Raw genomic sequence first — 10,000 nt, 5'->3', positions numbered from 1 at the left:
CTCTCTCTCTATCTCTCACACTGTCTCTCTCTCTCTCTTTTCTCTCACACTGTGTCTCTCTCTCTCACTGTGTGTGTGTCTCTCTCTCTCTCTCTCTCACTGTGTCTCTCTCTCTCTCACACTCTCTCTCTCTCTCTCTCACACTGTGTCTCTCTCACTAACTCTCCTGTTTTCTAGTCTCCTGGTTCCCAGCACACCTGTCGCTTCATCACGTCGGGAAATTGGGATGTGACATCACTCGTCGCCTATGATGAAGAATCCCAACAAATGTAAACCTCTTTATTATCTTATCTCATTTCTGCCCTCAGAAATATTCTGAAAAAAACCAAACTCTTGAGCTCAATTTTCCCCAAAGTTTTTTGTGGCGTACCTGAAGAGTTCGCGCATTTTTCGGGGGCCCAAGTACGTCAACAACAAATGTTCTAAGTTTCCCCGTTTGGTTTCTTCATGTTGGTGCAGCCTAACCTGTCCTTTAGTTTTGGTGGTGGAGCCTTGATCTGTGCCTTACCCGGGCCCATTCCCTTACCTGGGCCCATTCCCTTACCTGGGCCTATTCCCTTACCCGGGCCCATTCCCTTACCCGGGCCCATTCCCTTACCTGGGCCCATTCCCTTACCTGGGCCCATTCCCTTACCCGGGCCCATTCCCTTACCCGGGCCCATTCCCTTACCTGGGCCTATTCCCTTACCCGGGCCCATTCCCTTACCCGGGCCCATTCCCTTACCCGGGCCCATTCCCTTACCCGGGCCCATTCCCTTACCCGGGCCCATTCCCTTACCCGGGCCCATTCCCTTACCTGGGCCCATTCCCTTACCCGGGCCCATTCCCTTACCTGGACCGATTCCCTTACCTGGGCCCATTCCCTTACCCGGGCCCATTCCCTTACCCGGGCCCATTCCCTTACCCGGGCCCATTCCCTTACCCGGGCCCATTCCCTTACCGGGGCCCATTCCCTTACCCGGGCCCATTCCCTTACCGGGGCCCATTCCCTTACCCGGGCCCATTCCCTTACCCGGGCCCATTCCCTTACCCGGGCCCATTCCCTTACCCGGGCCCATTCCCTTACCGGGGCCCATTCCCTTACCCGGGCCCATTCCCTTACCTGGGCCCATTCCCTTACCCGGGCCCATTCCCTTACCTGGACCGATTCCCTTACCCGGGCCCATTCCCTTACCCGGGCCCATTCCCTTACCCGGGCCCATTCCCTTACCCGGGCCCATTCCCTTACCCGGGCCCATTCCCTTACCCGGGCCCATTCCCTTACCCGGGCCCATTCCCTTACCCGGGCCCATTCCCTTACCCGGGCCTATTCCCTTACCCGGGCCCATTCCCTTACCCGGGCCCATTCCCTTACCCGGGCCCATTCCCTTACCCGGGCCCATTCCCTTACCTGGACCGATTCCCTTACCCGGGCCTATTCCCTTACCCGGGCCCATTCCCTTACCCGGGCCCATTCCCTTACCCGGGCCCATTCCCTTACCTGGACCGATTCCCTTACCCGGGCCTATTCCCTTACCGGGGCCCATTCCCTTACCCGGGCCCATTCCCTTACCGGGGCCCATTCCCTTACCCGGGCCCATTCCCTTACCGGGGCCCATTCCCTTACCGGGGCCCATTCCCTTACCCGGGCCCATTCCCTTCCCCGGGCCCATTCCCTTACCCGGGCCCATTCCCTTACCCGGGCCCATTCCCTTACCTGGGCCCATTCCCTTACACGGGGCCCATTCCCTTACCCGGGCCCATTCCCTTACCTGGGCCCATTCCCTTACCTGGGCCCATTCCCTTACCCGGGGCCCATTCCCTTACCTGGGCCCATTCCCTTACCCGGGCCCATTCCCTTACCCGGGCCCATTCCCTTACCCGGGCCCATTCCCTTACCGGGGCCCATTCCCTTACCGGGGCCCATTCCCTTACCAGTCCCGATTTATTTAACTCTCGAAGGTTTTTCTGCAGAGGCCACGTACACTGGCCAAAGCAGAACTGGAGTAACCCTCAGCTGGCCAAACTTGCCTAAACGGCCAGAATTGGCGCGGTGGCAGGTTATGCCGCCTTTGGCTGAAAAAAAACTTAGCTAACAAAAAAAATCATAACTAACTGAGTTACGCTGGTGCAAATTGATTGGGGAAACGTTGTTTTTAACTTAGGCCAAAAGGTGGGACTGATTGGGTCGCTCTGTCACAGAACCGGCACAGCATGGGCATCGACGGGCCCAATGGGATCCTCCTGTGCCGTATCATTCTGTGATTCCATGACTGAAAGATCGTCAGTGAGGCAACAGAATGTGAGGGCAGTGGAGACACAGGGAGAGGGTCGTTCAGAGGGGGAGGGGGAGAAAGTAGGAGCGGTGGGGGAGGGGGAGAAAGTAGGAGCGGTGGGGGAGGGGGAGAAAGTAGGAGCGGTGGGGGAGCGGGGGGGCGTTGAAATTAGAAAAAGGTGGATCTGAAATGAAAATCAGGAATTGTTTTCTTTACAGTTACTTCCAAAGTACCGAGGAGTCTCCCAGGACCCGACACCTGTACAGGTGAGCAGAGGCGGGACGTACGAGGGCGTCACGTGAACGGTGAGCGCAGAATGTTCCGGGCTTGTTCAGCCACCGGGCGCCCTGCCCCACGACCCCAGCACCGCTCTCTCTCCCTCCCTTCTCTTCAAACGTCTCCCAAAGTCTTTCTCACTGACTGCGGCGTTGGTGGGACTATCGCTCGCTAATGTTTCCCCCCCCATCTCCACCCGCGCAGTGCCCTGTAACCTTCAGCCGTGGGCTGAGGGTGGGGGAGTTCACCTCATTGGGCGGAGTGAGATAGGGTCGTATCTGTCACTCTGTTTTTCTGCCGCTAAAAGCTCTGGGCCAATTTCAATTCCACGCATTGGGATTATGCTGTGATGTGACATGAAGTGATGAGGTGTAACGAGATGTGACGAGACTTGATGAGGCGTAATGTGATGTGACATGCAGAGGTGTAATGAGATGTGACGTGAATGATGAGATGTAACGTGACATGCTGAAGCATAACGTGATGTAACGTGACATGGTGAGGTGTAACGAGATGCGATGTGACATGATGAGACGTAACCTGATGTGACATGGTGAGGTGTAATGAGATGTGACGTGAATGACGGGATGTAACGTGACATGCTGAAGCATAACGTGATGTAATGTGACATGATGAGACGTAACCTGATGTGACATGGTGAGGTGTAACGTGATGTGACGTGACGTGATGAGATGTAACGAGATGTGACATGGTGAGGTGTAACATGATGTGACGTGACATGATGAGATGTAACGAGATGTGACGTGACGTGATGAGATGTAACGAGATGTGACGTGACGTGATGAGATGTAACGAGATGTGACATGGTGAGGTGTAACGTGATGTGACGTGACATGATGAGATGTAACGAGATGTGACGTGACGTGATGAGATGTAACGAGATGTGACGTGACGTGATGAGATGTAACGAGATGTGACGTGACGTGATGAGGTGTAATGAGATGTCAGGTGACATGAGGAGGTGTAACGTAATATAAAGTGATGAAGCATAACGTGATGAGATGTAACGAGATGTGGCGTGACACGTTGAAATGTAACGAGATGTGACATGACAAGGTGTAACGATGTGACGTGATGAAATGTAACGAGATGTGACGTGATGTGATGAAGCATAACGTGATGTGACTCGACATGATGAGATGTAACGAGATGTGACATGATGATGATGGCAAATGTAATTTAATTCAGAGAAGTGTGAGGTGATGCACTTTGAGAGGGCTAATAAGGAAAGGGTATACACATTAAGCGGTAGGCCACTTAATATTGGAGATGAACAGAGGGACCTGGGAGTGCTTGTCCACAGATCCCTGAAGGTAGCAGGCCAGGTGGATAAGGTGGTTAAGAAGGCATACGGAATGCTTGCCTTTATAATACTTTGGTTAGGCCACAGCTGGAGTACTGCGTGCAGTTCTGGTCACTATTATAGAAAGGACATGATTGTACTAGAGAGGGTGCGGATGAGATTTACTAGGATGCTGTCTGGACTGGAGAATCTTAGTTATGAGGACAGATTGGATAGGCTGGGTTTGTTCTCATTGGAACAGAGGAGGTTGAGAGGAGACCTCATTGAGGTGTACAAAATATTGAGGGGCCTGGACACAGTGGATAGTAAGGGTCTATTTCCATTGGTGGAGGGGTCTATTATGAGGGAGCATAGTTTTAAGGTGGTTGGTGGAAGGTTTAGAGGGGATTTGAGGGGGGGCTTCTTTACGCAGAGGGTTGTAGGGATCTGGAACTCGCTGCCTGGAAGAGTGGTGGATGCAGAAACCCTCACCACTTGGATGGGCACTTAAAGTGCAGCAACCTGCAGGGTTACGGACCTAGAGCTGGTCATTGGGATTAGACTGGATGACCTTTTGTTGGACGGAGCAGATATAATGGTAAGTACTGCAGGGAATCAAATACGGCCAGGGGGATCTCCTGGACTAGTGTCGATCGCCTGGATGGATCGGAGAGGAATTTTCCCAGATTTCTTTCTCCCTAAATTGGCCGGGGTTTTGTGATCCCAGGAGATCACATGGCTCCGGTTGGGGTGGAGTGTAGAATGTTTCAGTATAAGGAGTGTCGCAGTTGTGTGAGGCAGACTGGTTGGGCTGGGTGCTCTTTACCTTTCCGCCATTGTTTATAGGTTTATATGTAACCTTCAGGGCTACTGACCAAGGGCCGTGTAGCTCTGTGTCAGCCGGCACGGACACGATGGGCCGAAATGGCCTCCTTCTGCGCTGTAAATTTCTATGTTTCTATGAGGTATAACGAGATGAGGCATAATGTGATGTGATATAACATGAGATGTAACGAGATGTGACATGATGTGATTAAGCTTAACATGATGTGACGTGACATGATGAGATATAAGGAGATGTAATACAGTTTTGGTCTCCTAACCTGAGGAAGGACATTCTTGCTATTGAGGGAGTGCAGCGAAGGTTCACCAGACTGATTCCCGGGATGGCGGGACTGACCTATCAAGAAAGACTGGATCAACTGGGCTTGTATTCACTGGAGTTCAGAAGAATGAGAGGGGACCTCATAGAAACGTTTAAAATTCTGATGGGTTCAGACAGGTTAGATGCAGGAAGAATGTTCCCGATGTTGGGGAAGTCCAGAACCAGGGGTCACAGTCTAAGGATAAGGGGTAAGCCATTTAGGACCGAGATGAGGAGGAATTTCTTCACCCAGAGAGTGGTGAACCTGTGGAATTCTCTACCACAGAAAGTTGTTGAGGCCAATTCACTAAATATATTCAAAAAGGAGTTAGATGAAGTCCTTACTACTAGGGGGATCAAGGGGTATGGTGAGAAAGCAGGAATGGGGTACTGAAGTTGCATGTTCAGCCATGAACTCATTGAATGGCGGTGCAGGCTAGAAGGGCCAAATGGCCTACTCCTGCACCTATTTTCTATGTTTCTATGTTTCTATGTAACGTGATGTGATGAGGTGTAACAAGATGTGACGTGATGAGATGTAACGAGATGTGATGAAGCGTAACATGATGAAGCGTAACGTGATGTGACGTGACATGATGCGATGTAACGAGATGTGACATGATGAGGTGTAATGTGACGTGACATGATGCGATATAACGAGATGTAACGTGACCTGATGAGATGTAACGAGATGTGACGTGACCTGATGAGATGTAACGAGATGTGACGTGATGAGGTATAGTGAGATGTGACATGATGAGGTGTAATGTGATAAAACGTGATAAAGCGTGCTGTGATGTGACGTGACGTGATGAGATGTGACGTGATGAGGTGTAACTTGATGTGAGGTAACAAGACGAGATGTAACGAGATATAACGTGATGAGATGTAACGTGATGTGACGTGACGTGCCAAGGTGTAACGTGATGTGACATGACTGGCAAGAAGCAGTGTCACACTGTGACTAGCTCTGCAATAGCTACGTCATGGCTTTGAGTCGTTGTCCCACAAATGGGCCCCCAATAGGGAGATTGGCCGCAATGTTTGCTCCGACATCACCGAGGGAGCCAGTCAGCCGGAGAAAGTTCCAGCGCGGGAGGTGCAGGTGATATATTCACGGGTAACGCCCGATTCTAACAGGAAGTGCGAGGGGGGAGGGGGTAAAGTGGGGGCTGCAGAGCAAAATTGTACCGCGAGTTGGCCTCATCCAACTCCCATCGAGGGAGGGGATCCCTGAGAAACCACTCCCTCTCTGGAGCCTCGTGGAATTCCCTGATCCAGAGACAGTGAATGTAGACAAATTCTTCTTTATCCCCCACTGTGTTTTCATTGCCAATGTTGGTCAAGATGGGAAAATGTCCAGGGAGAACTCCCCCAGCCCCCCACCCACCACCACTCCTCTTCCAATCTGGGATCTTTCAACGCAACAATCAGATGGAACCTAAATGTAGCGCTCCCTCAGTACTGCCCCTCTGACAGTGCAGCACTCCCTCAGTACTGCCCCTCTGACAGTGCAGCACTCCCTCAGTACTGCCCCTCCGACAGTGCGGCACTCCCTCAGTACCGCCCCTCCGACAGTGCGGCGCTCCCTCAGTACTGCCCCTCCGACAGTGCGGCGCTCCCTCAGTACTGCCCCTCCGACAGTGCAGCACTCCTTCAGTACTGCCCCTCCAACAGTACGGCGCTCCCTCAGTACTGCCCCTCCGACAGTGCAGCGCTCCCTCAGTACTACCCCTCCAACAGTGCAGCGCTTCCTCAGTACTGCCCCTCCGACAGTGCAGCGCTCCCTCAGTACTACCCCTCCGACAGTGCAGTGCTCCCTCAGTACTGCCCCTCCGACAGTGCAGCGCTCCCTCAGTACTGCCCCTCCGACAGTACGGCGCTCCCTCAGTATTGCCCCTCCGACAGTGCAGCGCTCCCTCAGTACTGCCCCTCCGACAGTACGGCGCTCCCTCAGTACTGCCCCTCCGACAGTGCGGCACTCCATCAGTACTGCCCCTCTGACAGTGCGGCGCTCCCTCAGTACTGCCGCCCCTCCGACAGTACGGCGCTCCCTCAGTACTGCCCCTCTGACAGTGCGGCACTCCCTCAGTACTGCCCTTCCGACAGTGCGGCGCTCCCTCAGTACCGCCCCTCCGACAGTGCGGCGCTCCCTCAGGGTGAATTCCTGTTGGTGCAAGGGGAGGTTTGCCTTGATCCCTGTAACCCATGTCCTACCCGTCTGAGAAACCCGACCCCTGTCTCCAATCCTGGACTGGCTGTTCGCACACACGTCCAGTCCGACTCAGAGGCAGGACAGTTAGTGCTCTGCTGTGGGAATGGGGAGAGTGAACCAGCTTGAAGGTTGGGCTGGTGTAGAGTGAGGGGTGTGTGCGTGTGATTTAACCCCCTTGTGTGCCCATGATTTCCCCGAACTACTGCTGGCCACCCCTGGCAACACCCGATGCTGCGCCGTGCTCCTGGGAATGAATAAGGGAGCTCTCTCTCTCTCTCTGCTTTCCCCACACAGTGCTGACACCACCAGCTCCTTCCAGAGAAGGTGCATCACCTGTGGCCTTGTTCCGAATTGCACCTACTCCGATATCCAGTTCAGCCCGAGTCTGGCACACTTTGTTCTGCATTGTCAGGGTGAGTGCAGATTTTTCCTCATTATAGATGTGGTTGGGTATTTTCCGTCCAGCGCAGGGTTTCTGAACAAAGAATTAGGAGCAGGAGTAGGCCACATGGCCCCTCGAGCCTGCTCCACCATTCAATCTATGAGGATGCTCACAGGCGGCTAGAGCTGTTGAGTTGGGAGGGGCTTAGCCAGTCACTTGATCGTCACAAGACTCAATAAAACCCCAGCCAGTTGGGTTTGGGGGATCCACGATGGGGCAGGTGATTGTGAGCCTGGTGGATGAGCATAAGAACATCAGAAATAGGAGCAGGAGTCGGCCATTCGGCCCCTCGAGCCTGCTCCGCCATTTAATACGACCATGGCTGATCCGATCATGGACTCAGCTCCACTTCCCTGCCCGCTCCCCATAACCCTTCACTCCCTTATCGCTCAAAAATCTGTCTATCTCCACCTTAAATATATTCAATGTCCCAGCCTCCACAGCTCTCTGGGGCAGAGAATTCCACAGATTTACAACCCTCTGAGAGAAGAAATTCCTCCTCATCTCAGTTTTAAATGGGCGGCCCCTTATTCTAAGACCATGCCCCCTAGTTCTAGTCTCCCCCATCAGTGGGAACATCCTCTCTGCATCCACCTTGTCAAGCCCCCTCATAATCTTATACGTTTCGATAAGATCACCTCTCATTCTTCTGAATTCCAATGAGTAGAGGCCCAACCTCCTCAACCTTTCCTCATAAGTCAACCCCCTCATCTCCGGAATCAACCGAGTGAACCTTCTCTGAACTGTCAGTCTCAGGATAAGGGGTCGGCCATTTAGGACTGAGATGAGGAGGAATTTCTTCACTCAGAGGGGGGTGAATCTTTGGAATTCTCTGCCCCAGAGGGCTGTGGAGGCTCAGTCTTTGAGTAATATTCAAGGCTGAGATCGATAGATTTTTGGAGGGTTATGGGGAGCGGGGGGGGGAAGTGGAGCTGAGTCCATGATCGGATCAGCCATGGTCGTATTAAATGGCGGAGCAAGCTCGAGGGGCCGAATGGCCGACTCCTGCTCCTATTTCTGATGTGACGCCCTGGTTCTAGACTCCCCAGCCCGGGGGAAACACCCTCCCTGCATCTCCCCTGTCAATCCCCCTCACAATCTGGTGTGTTTCAATGGGATCACCTCTCATTCTTCTCAACTCCAGAGAGTATGGGCCCAGTCTACACAATCTCTCCTCATAGGACAATCCCCCCATCCCAGGGATCTTGAGGCCAAGATTAATGTTTCCCACCCCAAACCCCCCCCCCCCCCACTGTCCTCTGAGATGCCAACACACTTGGGGATTGATACCAGTCTGTGTGGGCCAGCTACAACAACAACTTGCATTTATACAGCTCCTTTAGCATCCCAAGGTGCTCCACAGGAGCGTAAATCAGACAGAAATCTGACCCCGAGCCGCAGAAGGAGATATTAGGGACAGGTGACCAAAAGCTGGGTCAAAGAGATCGGTTTCAAGGAGCGTCTTAAAGGAGGAGAGAGAGGCGGAGAGGTTTAGGGAGGGAGTTCCAGAGCTTGGGGCCCAGGCAACAGAAGGCACGGCCACCAATCGTGGAGCGATTATAATCAGGGATGGTCAGGAGGGCAGAGTTAGAGGACGCAGAGATCTCGGGGGGTTGTAGGTGGATGAGTGGGGCGAGGGCGAGCAGAATCACCCCCGTTAGTTCTATATGTGTGCGTGTGCTTTTACCTCTCTCTCTGACAAACTTTCCACCTTCGCTCTGTTCTGCAGGTTTCGGGGTTCCTACACACACCGTGCACCGGACCACAGAGCCCAGAGGTGAGTGTGGCCCCTTCACCCCTCCCTACAGTACCCCCCAACACCCAACTCCCTCCCCACACACACCGTGCACCGGACCACAGAGCCCAGAGGTGAGTGTGGCCCCTTCACCCCTCCCCACAGTACCCCCCAACACCCAACTCCCTCCCCACACACACTGTACACCGACCACAGAGCCCAGAGGTGAGTGTGGCCCCTTCACCCCTCCCCACAGTACCCCGCCCCACACCCCCAGGATATTTGCCGATTTCCTGCAGCCTGTAGCATGGTGGGGAGATGGGGAGAGGAGGGGAGGGGAGGGGAGGGGATGGTGGGGGAGGGAAGGAGAGGGGTGGGGAGGGAGGGAGGAGGGAGAGGACTTTGGGGAGGGGGAGGGTGGTGAGGAGAAGAAGGGGAGGGGAAATTGGGGAAGGAGAGGAGGATAGGGGAGGGTCTGGTGGGAAGGAGGAAGGAGGTGAGGGGAGGGGAGGGAGGGGTTGGTGGGGAGGGGAAGAGGAGAGGTGGAGGGAGGGAGGGAAGGGAGGGGTTGGTGGGGAGGGGAAGAGGGGAGGTAGGAGGGAGGGAGGGAGGGGTTGGTGGGGAGGGGAG

General features: G+C 53.9%; 1 protein-coding gene across 1 annotated transcript in view; it reads left to right on the top strand.

Annotated features, from left to right (window-relative positions):
* LOC139241122 (inactive dipeptidyl peptidase 10-like) overlaps positions 1-10,000 on the top strand; it is a 104,521-nt gene that overhangs the window by 29,156 nt on the left and 65,365 nt on the right. The window contains exons 4-7 of the mRNA XM_070869817.1: positions 178-269; positions 2,474-2,521; positions 7,488-7,606; positions 9,365-9,412. Of these exons, the coding sequence (XP_070725918.1) occupies positions 178-269; positions 2,474-2,521; positions 7,488-7,606; positions 9,365-9,412 (307 nt within the window). The remainder of the gene's footprint in view (positions 1-177; positions 270-2,473; positions 2,522-7,487; positions 7,607-9,364; positions 9,413-10,000) is intronic.

This window comes from Pristiophorus japonicus, chromosome Y (assembly GCF_044704955.1).
Source record: "Pristiophorus japonicus isolate sPriJap1 chromosome Y, sPriJap1.hap1, whole genome shotgun sequence".
NCBI classification, from domain to species: domain Eukaryota; kingdom Metazoa; phylum Chordata; class Chondrichthyes; family Pristiophoridae; genus Pristiophorus; species Pristiophorus japonicus.
The sequence above is the reverse complement of the archived record's forward strand: the minus strand, read 5'-3'. Positions and strand labels throughout refer to the sequence as shown.